This window comes from Platichthys flesus, chromosome 2 (assembly GCF_949316205.1).
Source record: "Platichthys flesus chromosome 2, fPlaFle2.1, whole genome shotgun sequence".
Lineage (NCBI taxonomy): Eukaryota > Metazoa > Chordata > Actinopteri > Pleuronectiformes > Pleuronectidae > Platichthys > Platichthys flesus.
The window spans coordinates 23,082,439-23,104,814 of record NC_084946.1 but is presented as its reverse complement, the minus strand read 5'-3'; the positions used below and the strand labels follow the sequence as shown (position 1 = coordinate 23,104,814).

General features: G+C 41.2%; 3 protein-coding genes and 1 long non-coding RNA gene across 6 annotated transcripts; 1 reads left to right on the top strand and 3 right to left on the bottom strand.

Annotated features, from left to right (window-relative positions):
• Positions 1–337: 337 nt before the first annotated feature.
• Positions 338–6,223, bottom strand: slc25a55a (solute carrier family 25 member 55a). 2 transcript variants are annotated; one of them, XM_062406617.1, is made up of 10 exons: positions 6,107–6,223; positions 5,315–5,405; positions 4,537–4,662; positions 4,055–4,110; positions 2,497–2,587; positions 2,292–2,410; positions 2,007–2,196; positions 1,759–1,913; positions 1,592–1,667; positions 338–1,496 (listed from the first exon to the last, which is right to left on the bottom strand). In XM_062406617.1, the coding sequence occupies exons 2-10, from the start codon at positions 5,332–5,334 to the stop codon at positions 1,337–1,339; spliced, it is 993 nt and encodes a 330-aa protein (XP_062262601.1). In that variant the 5' UTR covers positions 5,335–5,405; positions 6,107–6,223; the 3' UTR covers positions 338–1,336. The 2 variants fall into 2 exon arrangements, with proteins under 2 accessions (XP_062262601.1, XP_062262592.1); XM_062406608.1 differs by lacking the exons at positions 5,315–5,405; positions 6,107–6,223 and having other exon boundaries at positions 3,280–4,110; positions 4,537–4,630.
• Positions 6,224–10,360: 4,137 nt separating this feature from the next.
• On the bottom strand, positions 10,361–13,625 carry tshba (thyroid stimulating hormone subunit beta a). 2 transcript variants are annotated; one of them, XM_062406639.1, is made up of 3 exons: positions 13,486–13,625; positions 11,494–12,086; positions 10,361–10,939 (listed from the first exon to the last, which is right to left on the bottom strand). In XM_062406639.1, exons 2-3 carry the CDS (start codon positions 11,653–11,655, stop codon positions 10,664–10,666), a joined length of 438 nt encoding a protein of 145 aa, XP_062262623.1. In that variant the 5' UTR covers positions 11,656–12,086; positions 13,486–13,625; the 3' UTR covers positions 10,361–10,663. The 2 variants fall into 2 exon arrangements, with proteins under 2 accessions (XP_062262623.1, XP_062262613.1); XM_062406629.1 differs by lacking the exon at positions 13,486–13,625 and having other exon boundaries at positions 11,494–11,690; positions 11,781–12,717.
• On the top strand, positions 13,182–22,292 carry slc5a8l (solute carrier family 5 member 8, like). Its single transcript, XM_062406598.1, has 18 exons — positions 13,182–13,840; positions 14,204–14,269; positions 14,436–14,487; positions 14,705–14,772; positions 15,046–15,200; positions 15,878–16,018; positions 16,106–16,235; positions 16,328–16,416; positions 16,622–16,734; positions 18,142–18,209; positions 18,293–18,379; positions 18,477–18,640; positions 19,103–19,212; positions 19,333–19,418; positions 19,510–20,577; positions 20,971–21,462; positions 21,553–21,705; positions 21,792–22,292. Exons 1-15 carry the CDS (start codon positions 13,487–13,489, stop codon positions 19,603–19,605), a joined length of 1,779 nt encoding a protein of 592 aa, XP_062262582.1. The 5' UTR covers positions 13,182–13,486; the 3' UTR covers positions 19,606–20,577; positions 20,971–21,462; positions 21,553–21,705; positions 21,792–22,292.
• LOC133969930 (uncharacterized) lies at positions 13,694–16,615 on the bottom strand. Its single transcript, XR_009924254.1, has 3 exons — positions 16,340–16,615; positions 14,207–14,273; positions 13,694–13,833 (listed from the first exon to the last, which is right to left on the bottom strand). It is a non-coding gene; the product is annotated as an uncharacterized LOC133969930 (long non-coding RNA).
• Positions 22,293–22,376: the final 84 nt, after the last annotated feature.

Below are 22,376 nucleotides of genomic sequence, written 5' to 3'. Positions count from 1 at the left end.
CATAATCATAGTCATTGGTTAACATTAAGTAAACTTCTGGCTTGTGTTTGTTTTTGAGCCTGTTATGGAAAATACAGGGTAATTATCTTGCCTTAAATTTCAATAAACTTTAATTATAACTATTTATCTTTTCTTTACAATGAAGAGAAAATTGAAATATATCAAATAGGAATTGTCAGTATTTTAAGAGTTAAAACAAAGTGTCATATTTGTCCACATATGTAGAGAACATGTCATTCTCTACGTTTGTGTATTTGAAATATGAGCTCCTTTATAGTTGTTGAATCAGGAAAACATGTAGCTTAAGTTATTGAGTCAATGATTCATAAACACAGGATGAGTGGTTTGCAGGTTTTAATGAATTATATATATAAATATATACACGTTATATACAAAAAGCCATCAAACGCAAAGTAAGGTAACAGTCATTTGTCACAAGGTCACAGTAACAATAATATTAATGCTGTTTTTTGGCCAAGAGCATCGTTTCCTCAGAGAGAAATGCTAACTTCCACTGTTAGGGCAGAAAACACAGTAACCGGTGATAGAGATGGTAGGTCTGCATATGCAAGTCTCTAAACTGAGGGTATGTGATCAAACACATACTTATACAATGTGCATGAATGCATCAAGTTTTTGCAGATATTAAGATACAAACATTGTTGTCTACAAACTACTAAACAACAGAAGCGCTAATGTCAAGTAGCAAGCAGGACACTATTCATGGTTTCAAACCGTCTGGTCCCACGTCACTAGGAAGGTTCACGATCAGTCCAATTTAACACGTATATCACAGGAAATGCTGTATATTAAAGTAAAAAATAAAAAGATCCCTTTAAATAGAAAAAATGTAAAAGGTTCCACTGTTTCCCCATTTGAAGCCTCGTGTTCCAAAGTGAAATATGAGACAACAATGGAAAAAGGAGGAAAGACGCACAAACAGAAAATAATATGAAATGTGATAACATGTAGGAAAACCCACCGGCCTCTTTGAAGGAGCGAGCTCCACGCCCTCACAGAGGGGAACACAATAGGACAGTCTCAGGACAAAGAGAATAACACTGCGACTCCGAGTCCCTCAACTCAGTAAGGCTAACAGCTCGAGCTAACGCTGGCCACAGCCTCACTGAACACGTCTGAAAAGTGTCTGAAGTGCAACACATCATACAAAAGATGAAATACAAGTCTTCACATCTCAAAGCCTTTTTGACTTAGTCAAACAAGCCTTGTGTAGTTTTTTTTCCTCTTCTGCTGTTAACTGGTGGTGTGTAGCTGCCAGTTATTACGTAATTTACGCCCAAAAGGTTGTATTCATAGACAGGAAGCTGATGTGGGTTCACACCGACAGGAGGCTCAGGGGCGAGTTGTCCAGGATGTATTCTCCAACGCCAACAAAGTACATAACTTGGACAATTCCAAAGAGAGGAGCGATGACCAGAGCCCGACAGCCGGCTCCTTTCAGGAAACCAGACGGCCCCTCCTTCCTCATGATTTTACTGCAAACACAGAGCGGTGGATTAATCCATGCACCAGCACAGGAGAGAGACAACGAGGGTTAGTTGTGCAACGATTAGTGACTCAGATGTCTTACCTCACACAGTCCACGACACCAGTGTATGTCTCCTCACTGGACCCTTTGCTCATTGACTGCAACCTCGTCTTCACCACTGGGAGAGAGAGAAATAAGTCATAAGATAACATTCGAGAAACATTCCAGAACTTCGATTTGACAGATCGACATTTTCTCTCAAGTCTCACCATCACAGGGATTAACAATCACTGCTGCAGTGGATCCGGCTGCGCAGCCTGAGAAGAAGGCCCAGTAGAACGGGGACGATCCCTCGGGGGAGGGTTTTCCGAGGCGATTCAGGTTTGCGAACAGTGGGAAGTAGACTATAGAGAAGGGAACATCCCTGAAAGAAATATTTCAAAACACAGTTTCAGACCGACACCCTGAAAAAAAAGTAACTGGTCCAACAAGCTCCCATGTGCTGCTGTGTCTTTACCTCATTAGTGTTGCTCCCAGTCCCCTGTAGAGCCCCCGGATGCCCTGAGTCTGAAGCAGCTCCCTTGCAATCTGAGTGGCCGACACAGCTCGGGGTGCCGTGGCCACCGAGTTGTAGGAGCGGCTGAGCACCGTGTTAGTGGCCACGAGCTTTGCAGGAGTCATCATGACCGGTTTCTGCTGCTGGGCCACTGAAAAAGAAAAAAAAAGACCAAAAGATGAATATATTCATTCAGTGACAACGGGGTTCAAATGTAAAATGGATAACGTTAAATGTGAAACTTACCGAGTCTGCCTGCATCCTGCAGCTGTATCTTGAGCATTTCCATGGGCGTGGTGACAACGACCTGGCACATCCCTGCACCACAACCTGCCAGCATCTCTTTAAACACCGTCAGCCCCTTTCTGTTCACAGATAAGAGAAATGATGAGTCACACAGTGAGGGGGCGTTTTTTTGTTTGAACAAACTTTTCAAGAGAACTTTACTTACCCATCCTTGTTAAGATAGTTGCGAAACAAGTCATTAGCAGCCAGCTTGATGGCCTTCTCCGGGGTGACCAGGGTCAAGTTTACTGCAGCGCCTGAGGAAGACAAACACACACATTTAGCACTGGGGCCACGATCATGTTTTTAATTTATCACCAAACAAAAACAACATTCCCTGCCACTCATTTTAACATTAGAGTAATTAACAGATCTAATCTACAAAAAGACAATTTTACAATTTACAGTAGCTTCAGTAATAACTATAGAAGAGAAATCACATGAAAAAGTTTCAGGATGAAAATGAGAAAAGGGCAAAACACAAAACAGGAGAAGAAATGAGGAGGTTGGTGAATATCAGAGGAAGATGCAAACATCAAATGAATAAAGACGAGTGAGTCAGTTTATTTACAGCGCTCACTGTCTGTGGAGAGGAATGTATACGTCTACAAGTGAGTAAACATGTTAATGAAAACAAAAGAAATGCAGAGATGTTAGTGAAAGAACAGACAGAATTCTAGATTATGTAATGTAAAACTGAACTGTGGGACAATCTCAAACAAACATGACTTTAGCTTGTCAAAGATACACGAGAAAGCTCAACCTCAAGTCTTTAAAAACTGCAGAGTGGATAGACTGGAGAGGGAGGATGAGGAGTCAGGACAAACTTGACAGGACAGTGAAGGGACAGCCAGGAGGTTATTGACAGAATTTGTCGAATCACAGAACAAATGGATTGCAATACAAAAACTTGTGCCTATAGTTTTGAATAGAGCAATATTGTAAGAACCATGTAATGATTTGCCTCCAGCGTGGCTGCGCCATAATCGGCTAGCCTTCAATAGCCCAGGGGACCCACGTCTGCAATATGAAAAACACAGATGCAGACAAACAGCATTCCTCACACAGGCTGAGACCAGACTAAAGGTCTCCATTTTTCTCACATGAGCTATGTCCACATTTTCTTGTTCTACATCAAAAGTCAGTGAACTGATCATTAATTAAACAGGACTGGTCTGATTGGCTACTGACTGCATGTTAAAAAAACCCCCCACCAGACTACAACTACCACTTTTGCAACTTTTGTTTTTACAACTATTTAAAAAAAAGTCATAACTAGAGCCCGACTGACATCATTTGGTCGATATGAACCTTACAGCGCTTAATTCAAATGTTTAAAAATGTTTCATTGTATTAGCATTTCTTTTAGTTATATATATATATATAAGTTTGTGGTTAAATTGTAAAAGATAAAATAAAAAGATAAATTGTAAAAGATAAAATACATTTTAGTCATAAAAGGTTTGATGAGGACATCTTAGGAATCACTCATTTTCTGAATATAAACATCGGATATTTATTTACCTTCTAACATTGACCCACAAAAATCCATCAGTCAGACTCTACTCATAACCACAGTATGTCATTTAAATGTAAAGTATCCCATGCACTGAACAAAAGTACCTAGTAGTACATATTTCAATGTTAAACCTCTACTACAAATTATCTTTGTGGACATGTTCTGACCTTCTGGTTCTTAATATTCAGATGTGCATGAATCTTACCTCTGTACATGCCAAAGTAGCCTTCAGATTTTACTGTTTTCACAAGGCAGTCCATCCTATAGAGACGAGAAAGCATGGGAAATATCATTAGCATGGGGGGTTTATTAAAGCTGCAGAGTCAGAGGAAAACATTTTATGATAACGACTGAATTCAAAGCAGATACATTTAACCAGATGGTTAACAAGCTTCAGGGTAAAGGACCAGTGACTAAGGGAAGATAGATGCTGAGCTGAGAGGTGGAGCTGTAAATTTCCACCCTCCAAAAGGGATATGGATGACATCATCGGAGAGGAATGTAAAGGGATGAATAGCCACCATCTAGGGAGGATGTTTTTTATATACATTCACTGTGTTGCGCTGTATGTGGGTTTAGGGATTAGTAGATATAATACATGGATGAAGCAGGTACAACAAGGGCGTTGGTAAACAGCCATGAATGCTGGGTTAGTCATGAATGACTACAATGCCTAAAAATACTCACATGCTCTTGTAGACCTGCTGACCGGGCCTCTGATTCTGCAACCTGGTCTTTGCCAAGTCGATGGGGAAGACACATGTGACCCCCACGATGCCAGCGATGCCTCCATTAATGAGCTTGGCTGGAAGGCTGAGGGGAGACAACAGAAAAAGATCCACAGTGAGTTAATGGAGAAATTAACCGTAAGATTCTGGACAATTAAATGAAGGTCGGGGACTGAAATTAAAATTAAGTGCCAACGTTAAGCGCTGGATGACATGGTGAATAAAATAACCATGAAGGTCACGTTATTATTTCTATTAAATTGTAATCAAGCGTGAAGGCTGTGGATTGAAACTCTTTGGTTGAAAAAGGACTAAAACAAACTTTTAGATCCCCAAGCACAAAATAGGACAAGAAAATACTGCTGATGAAATATAGGTGCAATAACTATTTATCATCTTATTGCCATGTCGTATAATTAATTGAATAAAAGTGGCAATAACAAAAAATTATCAATATAGTAAAAATATGAGATATATATTCTACAAACATAAAAATTAATAAAATCTACATTTCAATAATTATTTATAAGGTGCTATTGCCAAATCTTCAGTGAGTTGTTGTTTTCTTTTTGAAAACCAATGTCAATTCAACTTACTTGAATCTCTAGTATTTGACATTTCACTAAAAGCAATGATTCTAAAGAAAATCTCAACTTTAGTTAGTGAAAATAACTTAGTTGTCACCTTGACCTCTTAGTGTCATGTTAGTACAACGACTTATAAAACAAAATCCTCACCTGATGTGCTGCTGAGACATGACGATCTTGAGATGTAGAAACCGAGAGATGTGGATTCGAACAAGTTTCAGTGGAAGCGACGAGCCGAGTCCTGGACAGATAGATAACAGAGAAGTCTGTGAACTCAGGATGAATGAGCAGGTTCTCAGTTTAAATAAACACAGACCCCTCCCACCGAGAGGCCTCACAGTCACGTGGGCGAGATTCATCAGCTCAACACGACCACGAGTAGTACAAACGCGTGGGCGTGTCCTCTGCGGCACATACCGGAACACCGTACATGGGCAGGGCCGCCTCCCCATACATTCGCGATTCCGCTGAATTTCTCCTGTGGCCGCACGCTACGAAAGTGAGTTTGTTTCGAAAACAATGAGAAAGACGAATCGGTTCATTTCACTGTCTCATCCCATGCAGACATTGTCCTCTTTTGCAGGAGAAGTTTAATAACTCAATGAATTCACTTCATCACGTTAACTGCGCTTTCTCCTGAAGTCACGTCAAAAAAACCCACAACTTTACTTTTTTTTAAGTCACGCGAATTCACTTCATTTGCAAAACAGCGTCTTTTGAAGGAAACTGCACTTGTTTGAAAGTACAGCTTCTTCCGGGTCCCGGTTTGTAAAAGTTTGAAGTTAGCGCACATATAACGGCCGCTAGCGCTTAGCAGGCCGCTAGCTCCCATTCAAACAATAGCGCTGCTGAAAGGAGGAACAAAGCTAGCTGTCGTGGAAAAACTTCCGGACGCTACGAAGAAACAGCGTCTTTAGTGTTAGTTGCAAAGCTGGAACTCACCGAGAGGATTAAAGGGTGATCGTGGGAGATTCTCCGGAGACGTTTCGCTGACAGGAGCCGTGAGAGTGACAGAGATCTGAGCGGACGACGGAAATTTCCACTGGTCTTTATGAGGGGGAAGGGGGCGTGGTGGAGTTCTCACACACAGAGAGGCAGTGTACAGTGCCGGCGAGTCCTCGACCAATCAGCGGTCAGCCGGTGTGCATGCCAAGGGAGTTGATTGGCTACTCCCGGACTCAGCTCCTCGTGTCAGTGGAGGAGAGACACGTCTGTCAAGATGTTCCACCAATCAGGTTTAACCAAAGCACGGCAAGGGGTGGGCTACGGAAGAAAACCACTGTTCTCTCGTTGTTTAAGTAATAAAATGGAAAGTATTTTTAAAGTTAGAAATCTTAAGTCAGGTGTTTTACTCGTAGACGCGTAAGGACTGTTTACTATCAGGATCTAATGCGATCAGCCGGGCTTCGTAGTAAGTCTCTAAGAGCATCATGGCATTAAGATGTGTAAGCTCTGTGGCTCCGTGACATCATCCTGGTGTCTGGGGTTCTGGAATTTTCTATTTAGCCCAGATGTCTACAGATATCTCTCAGTGGTGGAAAGTTCCAGAAAACACACATGACTGTGAGTTATATGTAGCCTAAGTCTGCTCCGTTCTGTTTAATAAGTTAAGGCAGCAACTCACATTTATTCTTAGTAAATTACCTTTTCAATCAGTGATATAAAAAAAGTTTCATAAATAATGAAAACATCCAAGCCCAGAGACAAAAGAAGAAGAACAAATAATGACACATGCACCAAATCAAGAAAAAATCTACTTTTTGGAGATTGATGTATTTTGTACATAGGGCAGGGAAATAAAACAGTTTAATTAATATTGAACTATGAATTTATTTATTTAGTTCTACAGTTTATCAAGTGTTTGTCTTTTTCTACTCATAAAGAAGAGTTTATAACCACAATCTTCACCCAAGAGCTAAATGAAAAATGAAAATGAATATGACAATGAGACACTGATTCTTGGCCTTGTTGTCCAGCCCTCGAGAAACGTACGTGTGTTCTTAATCCACCGCTGGAGAATAAATGTGGGTGTGGAAGCTGAATAAGTTTCATAATGCATAGTTAACGCGTCGTCAAAGCGAGTCACTTCTATTTCTGAACTGCTGCAGTGTAACACACATCTGCAGGATGACTCGTCTCTTTCTGTGCCACCGTGTAAATGCAACACAGAATCGTACTGAAAAGGAGACTGTCCGTCCACCTTAGACAAACAAAGGTATAAAACATATCTATTGACGTGGGATAACAGACGGTAGCACAGCCTATTGTATTCACGACTCTTGTAACTACAGGTGCTCGCCCCACCAAGCCTCAGCCCAATGGAAAATTACCAGGTGAATGGCAAAAGGCAAGCTGGCACTTGTTGGGATAAAAACTGGTTTATCTCAAATATAGCTTTTAAAGGTGCGATCCAAGTGATAAGGATCCAGCGTTTTTCTGCAAACTCCTAGTTCAAGCTGAAAAGCTGCTTAACAGTGGCTGCAGGCACGCTGAGAAAAAAAAAGATTTCAAGGCAGAAGTAGGTCAAGTTTTTCTTTTGTAATCAGAGCTAAATGCTAAAAAACATCTTAGGAAATCAGGTTAGCGTCCTGACAGGCTTTCTATTGCTGATTTGCAGTGAATGTGAACTACAGGAGTGGACGATGGAAATTGTATGAGTTTTGCAGATATTTGGTCATAAAACAAGGAACAGGACTAATTGAGATTTGGAGGATAGACAAAAGTATTTGTAACCAAAGATGTTACAGTTCATCCGAAGATAAACATAAACATTTGAAACCAATTTTATGGAAATGCATTCAACAGCTGTTGAGCTACCACGCACCTCAAGGTGCTGCATAAGTAAAAGTCACCAAAGCCATAAGGATTCATTGTGTGGGGCTTATTTAGTTATGCACTATTTAAAAAAGTAAATTACAGGTTGATATATTTTAAAATACAGAGTCAGGGCACATTAGATATTTATACTTAATTTCAACGCAATTCATCCAGTAGTTGTTGTGGTAAATAAAATGCCAGGCTACTGGAAAAGCCAGACAATGAGTCTAGAATGAGGGGGACCGACCGACCGACCGACAGATCGACGCTGGCCCCCCCCGGCGGCTCTGCCAATAACATTGCAAAAAAATTCCCACATTTTTTCAAGTTGGATGAACACAACGCAAACAAAGTGGTGCGGTGCGTCTGAATGACTGAGAGATTGGTGTCTGCTCCACATAGCGGCTTCTGCCGGAGTGCTGATGGAGGCACATTCCACTTCATCGGGGGGGGGGGGGGGGGGGGGTATTATGGTTTTCAAAACACCTCTGCACGGGGAATTCAAACTATTGTGCCATAACGGTCTCATGATTTTAGAGTCACACTGGGTCAACTGTTGATAGACGAGTACAGAGTATATAACCCTCCAGCTATGTGGATTTACAGGTGAAGTCACACCCACACCGGACACATCAGTTAGAACAATGTATGGAATAATCCTGACCTGACATAAAATTATATCTTATATTTTATACATGAAAACACATTATGTCCCCTGGGCACTTTACATTGGAAGTTTTGTGGAAACACCAAACTGGCAGAGGAGCCTGGGGTAGACCCAGAATACACGGTAGAGACCATGTATCTCATTTTGTAGTTTCTGTAACACTGGGACAAAAGTATATAGCACAAGGTTCATTTCCTTCTGGAACTCCCAGGATGAGGGAGGGAGACTGACATCAGGATGATTGGATAGACGACACAGTTCTAAGAAACCAACTTCTGCCACAGAAATCTTCTTTGTACGTCATTCTCCTAATTGTTGTGTTGCTACTGTCTTGTTGTCAACATTTTCTCAAAGTTTATATCAGAACGTAACTTTTTAGAAGCAAAATAACTTATTCTGTACTGCCGGTTGCAGACTGGACTTCAACAGGTGAAATTAACTTAAATTGAGTAGAGTGAGGAAGAAGGTACACGATTTTCAGCATACTGTAAACTGCAGGAGTTAGACGACAGCTTGCCCTAAGCTGTCCCCTATTGCCAAACACTTGAGAACAGGAAAACGTGGCTCTGAGGAGGGACATCAGGACTATCTTGCTAAACCTGCTGCCACTGTAACCTGACTCTGGGTAACTGGCACAAAATGGATGAAATATGTACATTCTCTTGTGCATACAGGGGTGTTTTAACTATAATCAACATAGAACTGGTTGCAGAGAAGTAAAATACTGTTACGAATGAATTATGATGAAGGTATAAACAAACATCTCTAATAAAGTGAACCTAATGTTGTCCCTGTTACACACATAGGTCATAGGAGGACGAAGGACACGGGCACTGGACCACAAATCCCACAATAGAACAATACTGACGGTTGTAAAGGTTAAGGGTGTCAGGTTGAAAGAAGTTGTACAAGCCAACTCAAGGCGGCAGGATGCACGTGAACCAGTGTCAGCATGTGATGAACTGGTTTACATTCCACGTTTCAATGCATATAACCTCTCACACACCCAGCCCCGAGGTGGTTTGGATAAGCCTACTTTTATGAATTGTGCCAGGAATCAGTGGCACAGAGCGGTTTTGAACTGTGGAGCAATGCAGATGGTGGCTGATGAAACTGAGACCTTCTCTTTCTGCCAGAGGAAATACATCTTTAAATCTAGATGCTTGTCACCTTCTTTAAATTCTACTTCTACCAATTAGGGGAACAGATAACGCTCAGTTACGTCCCATCACAATCAACAGAGACACTGATATAAAATGTCTCTAACAGAAAAGTTAGGACTACACATGTGACAGAATATAATATAAAGGGATGAAACACAGGACTGACTGAACCTACATTCTCCAACTGACCCCCTGAGCTATAAATAAGCTCCAGCTGTCTTCCCAGATTTCCCCTTTGTGAATGGAAAACTACACACAAACTCTACTGGATGTGACACAACAGTGTAAAGTCTCACAAATATAGGTTATGGAGACTCTTCTGTACCTGTTGTGCTAAATATCCGTGGTCTGACACAAGGTCACGGTAATCCACTGAACGGGAAGCGGTGTGAAACAATCATATGCTTCTCAGAATGACTGTGGAGGCAGATATAGCACCCGGAGGTGCCACCACGGAGGAGTCCTGGCCCCCGAGCTAATTATGTAGTAAACAGAAAGCCACGGCCCAGCACAGGATGTGATTAAGTCAAGCGCAGCTAAGTCCAGGAGCTATTTAGAGACTTCACCTTTAATTGATTTGTATTCAGAGTATCACTTTTACAGTAAACACAATAAGTCTGGGACTCACACACAAACAAGGGGGGTAAATATGCAGAGCTGCAGCCCAGACACACTGACCTACACAGGCACAATAAAACCAGCTGGGACAATGGGAGACAGTAAACACAGTGCAGACATGAGTGTATCCATCCCAGGCTAAAGGATGACGTGGGTTTTTTATCCCAGAACATTCATAGATCAGGTGGTTACAGCTTTGTCATTTCAGAGAGACGTTCAAAGGAAATAAAAGAATCACAAAGGGATCATGTAGTCACTGGGGCCGGGGTATGGGTAGACGTGTCTGACTGGTTTGGTGCACCTCGGCCTGTCCGCGGTGGCTCGGCGGGCGCACTCGTCGCTGTCGGTCCGGCAGGTGCTGCAGTGGCAGCTGAGGGCCACCGGGTAGGTGAAGAGAGGGTTGGTGTTGACGGGACAGCCGGGCAGCACCACGGTGCGGTACGTCACCTCGTCATAGGTGCAGCCTCTCTGGACCACGCGCGGGCCAAAGCTGTCCCTCAAGTTGCGTTCCTGCTCGTCACACACAAACACAGGTTTTCCCCTCTGCACATTAAAAAGCACCGGATGAATTCCTGTGAAACCCAGTGGAAGGTGTGTGCAATTTGGTGCAGATCCAAATAAAAATTTGTATCCAGGGAAATGTGGTTTCACAAGGGGACTGCTAGGCCTTGGTGGAGGGATGTCATTCTAGTTAAGTGTTGATTTGAGATGCAGGTGAGAAAAAATTGTGCAATGAGGTTTTAATTTAAATATGACATTTTTATCTCATCTAAGAAAAAACTATTTCTAAAAAATGTGCTTTCGCGTTGTACTTATATAAAGTCACAACTAGTTTTATGTTACATGACAGTACAATAACGGAATGGAACAAGGCTTTTTGTAAAATGGAAAAAAAGGGAAATATTCACTCATGTATCTCGTAGTTTTAACCCAAAACCTAAATCCAAACCATTATTTTCCACTCCTTAACACTTAAATTACACATATACATGCTTAATTACAGGTTAAACATCGAGCCAACCCTTCCAGCTGAATAGAGACGAGTGTTTTCTTCTTGTACACACCCATGACTTGCAGAATCCCATGCAGCTCGTCGTGTTGATGGCCACACAGAAGTCGCACTCCGGCTTCTCCACATACAGTGTGAAGTCTGTGGGCAAACACATGGGAACAGTCGGGCTGAAGAGCAGAAAGAGGAGCCAGCAGTTGAACACGGCCGTCTCCATGTTTACTTGTGTTCTTTACTCCGATCAGTTTGAAGCTTCAGGGGAAAGAGAGACAGAGAGACGAAATGACAATCACATAACGGAGTTTAATCAAATGATTGGTATGTTTCTGTTGCTTTGCTCACCTTAAAGAGAGATGCTGTCTGCTTGCTGACGATGCTGTGAGTCTGAACAGGATTTATGTGATATTTATATAATCCACCTTTATGCAAACCGGCTGTTATCGTCCATCGGTGACGGAGAGGAGGAACTAAACTTTCTGTCCATTATGTGAATGACATGAATTAATAATGTCTTTCATGAACACATGTGATGCAGTAACCGAGAAGAAGGATGCCACGGATTCTCCTCAGAGCGTCTCAGTATCTGATTCAGGAGTCTGAGGCCGTGTCCACTAGATGTCACAACATCCCCCGATCGCTCAGTGTCTGCTGGAAAGTGATGGGTTTTTCATGAAGCGGTAAAAGTCAAAGATTAACCTGAGTCTTACTTCTTTTTCCAAAACAAACCTTGTCTGTCTCTAATTTGAATAAAAATTAACTTCTTTTAACAGAATATTTCCGTGCACGTGAAAATGATAAGGACTGAAAAAAGTGACACTAAAGCACATCCACATTCAGCATGTGCACAAACCTGCACTGAACCTGGGTAGAAGACATTCAGAGAGTGTTTGTCTTTTCTCTTAGTCAGTAGAAAATATAACTAGTCAGCATTCACGTCCAAATACCGGAATTTTCCAACAGAGTTTAATTTGGCATCCATCACCTTGACACCTCAGGGACTTATCTATATATTTGATTAATGATTGACGAGAAAAGTCACAATGTTAAGTAAGCGATTGCTTCTCATCTGACCTTTATTAATAGTGGCTCAGATCCTTACTGACAATGATCTAAACTCTTCCTCTTAATAAACCTTATCTTTTATGACACACAGCGTTAGCATGTCCTGTTCTTCTCTGGTGTATCAGTGACTAATAATGCTGTTTGTGCAATTATGGCTTGCATCATGAAAACATGAAGAGCACTGGTGCCAGTTAAGTGACCATCTTAGATGCTCATTATCTGCTCAGCTTTACAAACATTAACCGAACATGCCATTTTATTAATTATTATTATGAGTAATCACACTTTAAACCAACTTTCTCCGTCTCCTCTGCAGTCGTCAGATTGTTTCTGGAGTTTGACAAACTTCTTTGTGCATCGCAGGAGTGAAAGGATGTGTTAGGTAAAGCTTCAGTAATGATGACAGCGGGAGAGGTGAGCCAACCCTAAACTTTAAACCTCCCTGGCCGCAGAAATTCCTGAACTAACCGATGACTACTGAGTAACCTGGAGCTTTAGAAGGAAACGTAAACGGAATGACATCAACGGCCGCTGACGCATCATAAGATCCTCATGTTTTACTATCGTTGGAGTTGTGGCTGACTCCAGCTCTATGTGTCCCTGATGGATTATTAACTCCAGTAAAGAATGTTTATAGTGGGACCAACAAGTCAGAGTGCACTACAACAGGAGCAGTGGTGTGTTGTTATCAGCAGGAAAGACTTAACGCACTGATACTTCTTTCTTTCCTGAAGGTTTGAAGAGAAACGTTTACGATGAATGACCCAGACTGTGTCTGGCAGTCGACAGATTCTGAGACGAGCTGAGCAGCTACTTTTTTTTCATTGTCTTCAGGCTGTATTTTTCTTTTGGCTTATGAACAACTGGACTTGAGAGCAATTGCAGGACATTCAGAGGGAAGAACATTAAACATTAGCAAGATTGGATAATAGAGGAATCCTCTTGAATCAACGCTGTACAAGGAAGCTTCTTCTTCTGAACTCACCATGGTTGGTACGGGTGGTCCTGTGGCCACCTTCTCAGTGTGGGACTATGTGGTGTTTGCTGGCACGATTTTGGCGGCAGCCGGGATCGGTCTCTTCCAGGCCATCCGAGGCCGCAAGGAGACCAGCAGCGAAGAGTTCTTGTTGGGTGGACGGCAGATGACAGCTGTGCCGGTCGCCATGTCCCTCACCGCCAGCTTCATGTCGGGGATCACGGTCATCGGCACACCAGCTGAGGCTTACCGGTTTGGATCGGCCTTCTGGCTCTTCGGCTTCTCCTATGCCATCATGTCTGTCGTCACCGCTGAGATCTTTGTCCCCCTTTTTTACCGACTGGGGATAACCAGCACCTACGAGGTGAGACATCACAGACACCTGAATCATTTCAATGGCCCAGAGGCTGGAAGATGCATGCAGCACATAATCACTTTCATATAATATATAACACAATAATGCAAGCATGCTCTTTAGAAACACGACACAGGCTGCAGATGAATCATCTCTTGTTTGCGGTGATAAAAAGGCTCATGGGGCCAAACTGAATCCAACTGCTATAAAAGTATTTTCTACATAAGTGTAAAAGTAAAAACATTAAGAAACAAAAACAAAGAAACAAACAGCTTTAATCTTCAATAGATGTGGATTCAACCAGTGGATGTAAACAACATAATCCATCTTTTTAAAGATGCTTGATGATCTAATTCTCTCTTGTATTTCTAGTACCTGGGGCTGCGCTTCAGTCGGCCCATCCGGATAATTGGGACGTCAATGTACATCTCACAGACGGTAACTAGCACAAACAAAACCATTCAGATGATTAAAATGGTTAATCTAACATGGTAAACAGCAGCTGCCTCTTTCCGTTTGACTTTATGTAAGATGGATTCTTGAATATGAATCAGATGCTTGTTGTGCTTCTGTATAATCAGCTAATGCTGGTATCTTCTTCCAGGTGCTGTACACCGGTTTAGTCATCTACGCTCCAGCTCTCGCACTAAATCAAAGTACGGTGACGACAACAGCTCATAAAACAAGAGAAAACTTCAGATTTATTTAAGTCCATTTACAACAACAAATCTTACTGACCCTAACCCGAGCCTGAATTTTTCATTTCTCTCTTATACACATAGTTAAACCTAAAAATGAATGTGTTCTTGTAATAAAGCAAATTTATATACATCATTTTAATATCTGAATAATGAGATTTTATTTGCTGAATAGTCACTGGACTGAATCTGTGGGGAGTGCTGGTGGCAACAGGAGCAGTCTGCATCCTCTACTGCACTTTGGTTTGTACTGTACATTTTACAGGATATGATTTATTGGATTAAATACATAATCTGTGCATCAGGACTGTTTTCACATCAATCCAACATCCAGTCCAAGTAAACTTCCATCTCAAACACATTGAGGTTTTAAATGAGCAGTTTTAAATCATCCACCTGCTGCAGTTTGTTGTCACTGAAACTATTTTCTGCATGATAGTGCACACTTATACACATGAGGTATTTCACTAAAGTGCATGTAAATACTCAACTGTCTTACATGGATATCTTTTTCAGGGCGGCCTGAAAGCAGTGATCTGGACAGATGTTGTCCAGATGGTGATCATGCTGTCTGGGTTTGTGGCTGTTATAGCCAGAGGAGCCGTGCTGCAGGGAGGCCTGACCAGGATCTGGGAAGATGCCGGTGAAGGAGGCCGACTGGAGGCGTTTGAGTAAGTGCCCAAGCAGTTAGTTATTGTTTTAGTTTGTTTAAAAGTAATAACAATATAAGACAGGTGGGGCTTCATGAATCAGAGTTTTTAGTGTCTTATGAATTTGCAGACACAGGGAAACAAAGTACATCTCCCAGTTACTCAACTTGTCTGCACTCATTATAATAATAAACTGAATATTAACCAGAATGGAACTCAGTAGAGCGTTAACCTTCACCTTTGCCCAGCACTCCCCTTTTAACACCACACTTAAATTCACTAAACCTTTTATTTGGATCTGCACCAATTGATCACAATCATAGATATCAGTCACACAAGTATGCCAGTTTTTTTCATCAAGAATCATCAATTATTTCCTGAGGAATAGATCTAAACGTCAAATAACGTCCTAACTCGCAATGTTGAAGAAAGTAAAAGAAATTAAAATCCTGGGCCTGCTTCAAAATGTAATGGGTTCTTTCTTGGCCTATTTCCAATCCTTCTGCCAAGTTTAGTGGAATTCCATTCTGTAGTCTAAGTGTAATCCTGATGACGAACAAACCAACAGACAGGGGTAAAAACCTTAAACATGACTTTCAACGTTATTGTGTTATATGATTTACATTATAAGTTTATGGTTTAATGTCCCTCAAAGTCTTTTTCTGTGTTCTTTTGTGTGTCGTTGATCTTCACTACAGCTTTGACCCAGATCCTCTGAAGCGACACACCTTCTGGACCATTGTGGTCGGAGGCAGCGTGATGTGGGTGTCCATCTACGCCATCAACCAGTCCCAGGTGCAGCGCTACATCTCCTGCAAAACCTTGGGCCATGCCAAGACGTGAGCGTTCCACTGCACAGTACAGAATCCCACAGACTGTGAGCCAAGGGTTCGTGCACTGACAGGTTCTTCTCTTTCCTCTCTCAGGTCTTTGTACTTGAACATGATCGGCCTGTGGTTAACTGTGAGTCTGGCTGTGTTTTCTGGCCTCACCATGTATTCCATTTACAAGAAATGTGACCCTCTCCTAAACGGTGATATAAGCACCGCCGACCAGGTAGTCTCTTTACTGCCCATCACACGGCCATCCTGCTGTACGTTGTGTTAAAAGAAAAGTTAACAGTAAAATGGTTGGTTTCTGCAAACTAGCTGCTGCCCTACCTTGTGATGGATATTTTGGCGATCTACCCTGGAATCCCTGGGTTGTTTGTGGCTGCTGCATACAGCGGGACTCTGAGGTGAGGCCTGGGGAGGAACGGCAACTGTATTATTTCAAAACAAAGTCAAGCATGCTGTGTTGGGGAAATACAGTAGATGTTAAGCTTCAGCTGTGAGGAGATAGTGTTTGAGCAACACCTGAATCATCACTTGAGTACTAAACAACATGACATTAATCTAATCTACTATTTAAATTCATCTCAAATCAACCCATTTGTTTTCCAGCACCGTGTCTTCCAGCATTAACGCACTGGTTGCCGTCACTGTGGAAGACTTCATCCTCCCTGTGTGCAAAAACCTCACAGAGAAACAAGTCACCTGGATGAACATGGGTCTGAGTAAGTTGTGTTCTGATGGCTGCCAGAATGAAAGAAAACAAAAGTACAATAGAGATGTGAAAGAGAAAGAGAGTTAACTATTGTTATGAATAAATGCTGTAATTGCCTTAGATTACAACATATATTTCTCAGTAGAGACAAAGATTATATTACCTCCAAGAAGGTTACGTTTTTACGATCTGTCTGTTTGTTCGTGGCTTAGTTGGTTTGTTAGTCAGCAGGGTTACGCAAAAACTCCTCAACAGATTTCCACATAACTTGGTGGAAAGATGGGACATGAGCCACAAAAGAAACCATCACATTTTTACGAAGATCCAGGATTTTTCCCAACTTTCTTTAACGTAGCGTGATAGGTTGTTTCCCAGGAAATATTTCATGGACCTTGATGAAAAATCTGGCATATTAAGAGGACTGATATCTATAAGTGTTTGCAATGGGGTGCAGCATGATTGAATTTAAGGTGACGGGAGTGCTCCACCACCATTCAACCTTATCTTATCTTGTGAACAATTACCTAACATTTCCACTACACAATGTAGAACATAATAAAAGACAAATAACAAAATCTAGTTCATTACAGAAACGCACACGTGAAGACAGACAGACTTTGCAGGACCCAAAGCAAAAACTGTTACTGTTTCAATCAGGTCGATTAAATGAGACAAACATGTGCGGGCAGCAACACAGAAGTTCAATGAACCTGAGATAGGCTGAGACCAAGGACATGGCTCCACTTCTGCATTTATCTCACAATAGAAACCTCAGGGAAGTAATGCTGCACTCTTTGTTGTGTAATACTGACATTTGGGTTTTATGGTGTTTTTACAAAATACAACAATGTTGTTAGTCTTACACAGGTAGTAACTCAAGGAAATATTTGTGTAAAATAAAGTGACAGAATAACTAATTAAATCCAATTAAAAACCTGTTTCATGATCATTCTAGCAATTCTATATGAACCAGAATTGTTTCTGGCACTTCAACTCTACTAAAAAAGAAGAAAAAGGATTTAGACAGATTCCTGGACACACAACACTGTCACAACACGCCTACTAATGGCTAAGAATGTACTGTCTCCTGACTACATGCAGTCGTTTAGATAACTAGGATTACTGCAGATACGCCCAAAGAAAAGAAGAAATATTTAGGGCTTTTGTAAATCAAGAATTATGAATGGCTTTGGATTAAGTTTTTTGCAGAATAGTGAAACTGCTGCACAATCCACCTGGAAAAACTCAAACATCGGGTGCATTAATCACAAATTATCTCTAAAAGAGAACATCTAAATATGTATGAGTCAGATACAAAGTTGATATGTAATTTTCACGTGGAGCCATTTCAAGTTGTGATTAGATTGTTCCTTTGATTTCAGTTTTATAATTACATCTATAATTTACATCTCCAAAGGTGTGTTATTTGGAGTCGTGTGTATCGGAATGGCTGGAGTTGCCTCTCTGATGGGAAGTGTTCTGCAGGTAACACTCATTTACTGCTCAACAGCCCCACCCCAGGGTGAATGCGAGGAACTACAATTCTTCACACAATTGTCTATTTTCAGGCAGCTCTGTCCATATTTGGCATGATCAGCGGGCCTCTTCTCGGTCTGTACCTGCTGGGCATGCTTTTCCGAACAACAAATTCAGTGGTCGGTATCTTCTAGAGTATTTACCACAATATATGAACCCTCTTGACATCAGAAAGACATTTTTGATTTAAGAAAAATGTGTGTGTTTACCTTTCAGGGAGGATTACTGGGAATGATCATTGGTCTGTTGTTGACTCTGTGGGTGGGAATCGGAGGCCAGATTTACCCACCGTCAGAGGAGAAGACGAATCCTCTCCATGTCACCACTGTGGGCTGCTTCAACGCTTCAACCATGGCTCCCTTGACCACCGGACAGCCTGAGTGAGTCCTGTTCCAGAAAACAAAGATTAATCTGATTGTATTCCAACTAATGATATAGTCACGGTTAGGAAGTTAATACTGACTTCATATCAAAACACTTAGAATTAGATCTGAAAATACATTTCATTAACCACTGCTTTTCTGGACTGTGTTCCAGAATTAAACTTTTGTCCAGACTTTAAATATTCTTCCAGATAAATGCCGAATTTGACATGAACAGCTCCAGAGGGAAAACATATATTCACACATAGAGAAGATAAAAAAAACCTCTAAATGTATGTATATACAAATATATATAGGTCATTCATGAAAAACTGATCAGTCACTGGACCTTATGTGGCTGCTAGACTTCAAATGTAACTTTTAAACATGTTTTTGACAGTGCTATCACCATCAGTAATAGTTATAAAGCTAAAGGAATAGTTTGACCTGGAAACTTGAAGACTTTCCTCTGTGTATCAGTTTCAGACCAGCTCTGGCTGACTCCTGGTACTCCCTCTCCTACCTCTACCTGTGTCCGTTGGGCACACTGACCACGATGGTGTTTGGTCTGCTGGTGAGCATGGCCACAGGTGAGATATATCCACGTTTCACCTCCACTGCAGAGGAACAGTACAGCTGCCCTCCTGTAAATGTTAAAAGTTATAACCTACTTTATAACAGTTAATTGGCATATAAATCTGCTGATTTAGGTGGGTGTAAACAAGAGAAGCTGAACTCTGATCTGTTTGTGAGGAGCAAGGACCTCATCTGCTTCAGCTTCTTCAATAAATCAAAGGTACGATGTCGTCTCTTATTGTCTCTCACAACTCTAAAGCAAGTTCGGTCGTGGTGTTGATGTGCCTCTTCATGTTCTTGACCCACTACAGGTATCAGATGTCACAGAGAAGGATTCAACAGAGTTTCATATAAGCGCGGACGACTTCGATGTGAAGAGACAAGTTGAAAAATCCACCAAGCTGTAACATTGTACTGTTCATCATGGAGACATTCTCACTTTTATTTTTCTACATTTATTGTGCTGATAAAAAAAAAAAAAAAAAAATTAACTCCACTACTCGTTTGTGCATATTTATGTTTTCAACATTTTGCTGAATATAGATAATTAATTCGATTTTGTATTAAAGAATTTGTCGAAAAACAAGAGTTGAACTTGTACAGAATGCAATTAAAATGAAAGAACGTGGACATTTATGCTGCTAACGACCTGATGTGCTTAAAAACCAAGACATAGCAGAAACAACAGTTCTGCATCATCCATAAAAACAAAGAGTTTTATTATGTAACTGTTATCAGGACAATAGAGAAAAGGGCACCTAAAGTAGCACAGATACGACACACTGCGATATGGCTCACTGCCCTTTCTTCCATTGTTCTCCCTGAAAGCTGCATTGCTTCACCTCAAGCTAAGCTCTGACTCACTGGAAAAATGATTGTTCGGTTTATGACTATTTGTTCATTTCCTTTTTATTTTTATCAGGATTAGTCTGAGCACAAATCAACAACCTGTACACAAATTGCACTTGTTAATAAATATTTTGTACAAATTGTTGACTGTAAACATGTGTATGTATGTGAAAGCTTTGAGAAAGCAGCTCATTCTTCTCTGGTTATGCAAAATGTATTTGAGAGGAGAGAGAGGGAGAGAGAGACAGAGAGAGAGTGAGAGAGAGAGAGAGACAGAGACAGAGAGAGAGAGAGAGAGAGAGAGAGAGAGAGGGAGCAACAAACGGACAGAGATTGAGCTTTGATCTAGACTACAGCCGTGCCCTTTGTCTCCATGGCAACACACAAAAGAGGAAGTTTGCAAAGCACTGACCCCGCCCACTTTTACCTGCCACCATGCCTGCAAATCAACTCTTCAGACGCGGAGGCTGACTCACTGCAGCCAGGGAACTAAAAGAAGTTACTGTTTTCAGTCAAAGTGACGAGAAGAGGTGAGCCTTATTCTTTTTATCTGTGAATAAACTTTGTAAAAGTTACTTACTTTTAAACTTAAGTTTGTACTTAATACATGCTTCACACGAGGGAGATTATAAATGTTTCCTCTAAAGATAAGCGTAGACTGTTGTGTAATTTCTTGTTATGTACCAAGTCATGTTTAGTGTGTAAAGTTGTTTCCTGCTTCAAATACGTAAAAGTAATTGAGTAATAGATCTTCTTACACAAAGTACCAGCTGTAAATACTTTCATGGAGTTATGACACCAGTGAACAAACTCACTCTTTAAACTGAATGTTGCTACAATAATGTAGAGAGATGTTTTACCAGAGCAGAATATCCAGTGTTTCTCTTAGAAGGGTTTTCAGCCCGTGTTGTTTTGTTTCCCAGTTCAGGACTCGGACATGGATACCCTCTCTGCTGTTCTGACTTGTTGCCTTCTGGCCATTTCTTTTGCTGCGGCGCAAACAGTAGAAGTGGATTCCACCACAACAAAACCTTCTGTCTCAGACTACATGACACAAACAACTGAATTAATGATGTCATCGCAAACCGTGGGAAACACAGCTTCTACTTCAAAAGTGAATGAGAACACAACAACCGCGTTCAGCAGCACAACCTGGAACAATGAAACAACCAACCAAACTACAATCCACCCGCAGACTTCCCAGTCAACCACCATCTTGGCTCCTCTGACAAACAGCACCACCCTGACGACCAGCACGCCTGCTGCTCTCACTCCTACAACGACTGTGTCGACAATTCCCACGAGTGAGACCACAACAGGTTACACAAGGACACCTGACACTACGGCCATTACAAGTGCGAATTCAACTCGCACTGTTAATACAACTTCACATTCAGTGGAAGCAACCACACAAGGTACGTATCAGGTTCCATGCTTTAATCATAAGAGTTGATTATCCATGCCTTTATTAACTTCTATCACTTTGTCTGTCAATGTGCTTCCAGGTTTAAGACTAAAGATTTCAGAACAGAACTTGACGATTGTCTTCAGCGTGGTACTGGGGGTTTTTGCCGTGTCCCTGGTCCTATTCATGTTTCGAAGATGCAGACAAAAAATCCAATACTTGCATCAGCCTTTAAACAACTCTGACTGCGCGGGTAAGGAGCTCCCTGTTCATCGCACGATCAATACAAACCACTCTATGTGTCATTAGCAGGTAATAATACCCATTTATTTTCAACAGATGCTTTCGTAGCCGATGATGACACGCTTGTAATCTCTGGAGGACTTTATGACGGCCATCCCATGGACGATAATGCACCTGCAGCCCCAGACGACCAATCTCGGTTTCGCCTCGAGTTCCTTCACTGAGACAGTGAACTACCGTTTGAGACGTCACCCTCACAAAACAAGGTTTCCTCGTCTACCAATGTGAAGAGAATTTCCCTAGAGGAAGGAAAAAATTTGGAAATCATTCAAACAAGAGCAGAGCTAATCTATTTGAACACTTTTACTTATATCACTGTCAAAACGAGAACAGATTTATATATGTTTAAATTTTAATATGTAACTCCTTCACCTTTCCCCATACCAGCAATATCAACTAAACATAGAACGTCAGTAACGCATCAGGTAACATCAGAGGTTGACAGGCTAGAATATTAAAAACCCAAGAACACTGTTTAACCACAACACTTTCTGAACATGTAAAGAAAATAAAATTATTATTATTATTACCACTTTCTATTTGATGCCTAACAGAATTATTTAAGCATATTATAAAAAACCTGTGTATATGTTAATACAGTTTATCTGACATGTAACTTGT

Excerpts from the sequence above, each read along its gene's own strand:
- tshba (XM_062406639.1), bottom strand. The coding sequence starts at position 11,655 with ATGGAGACGGCCGTGTTCAACTGCTGGCTCCTCTTTCTGCTCTTCAGC. Across the intron at positions 10,940-11,493 it reads TGGGATTCTGCAAGTCATGG|GAACGCAACTTGAGGGACAG; the intron begins GTGTGTACAAGA and ends TGTGACGAGCAG.
- slc25a55a (XM_062406608.1), bottom strand. The coding sequence starts at position 3,487 with ATGATCAGTTCACTGACTTTTGATGTAGAACAAGAAAATGTGGACATA. Across the intron at positions 2,411-2,496 it reads AACTATCTTAACAAGGATGG|AAAGGGGCTGACGGTGTTTA; the intron begins GTAAGTAAAGTT and ends ATCTGTGAACAG. Across the intron at positions 2,197-2,291 it reads GCAGGATGCAGGCAGACTCG|TGGCCCAGCAGCAGAAACCG; the intron begins GTAAGTTTCACA and ends TTTCTTTTTCAG.
- slc5a8l (XM_062406598.1), top strand. The coding sequence starts at position 13,487 with ATGGTTGGTACGGGTGGTCCTGTGGCCACCTTCTCAGTGTGGGACTAT. Across the intron at positions 14,270-14,435 it reads CAATGTACATCTCACAGACG|GTGCTGTACACCGGTTTAGT; the intron begins GTAACTAGCACA and ends ATCTTCTTCCAG. Across the intron at positions 16,019-16,105 it reads ACCTTGGGCCATGCCAAGAC|GTCTTTGTACTTGAACATGA; the intron begins GTGAGCGTTCCA and ends TTCCTCTCTCAG.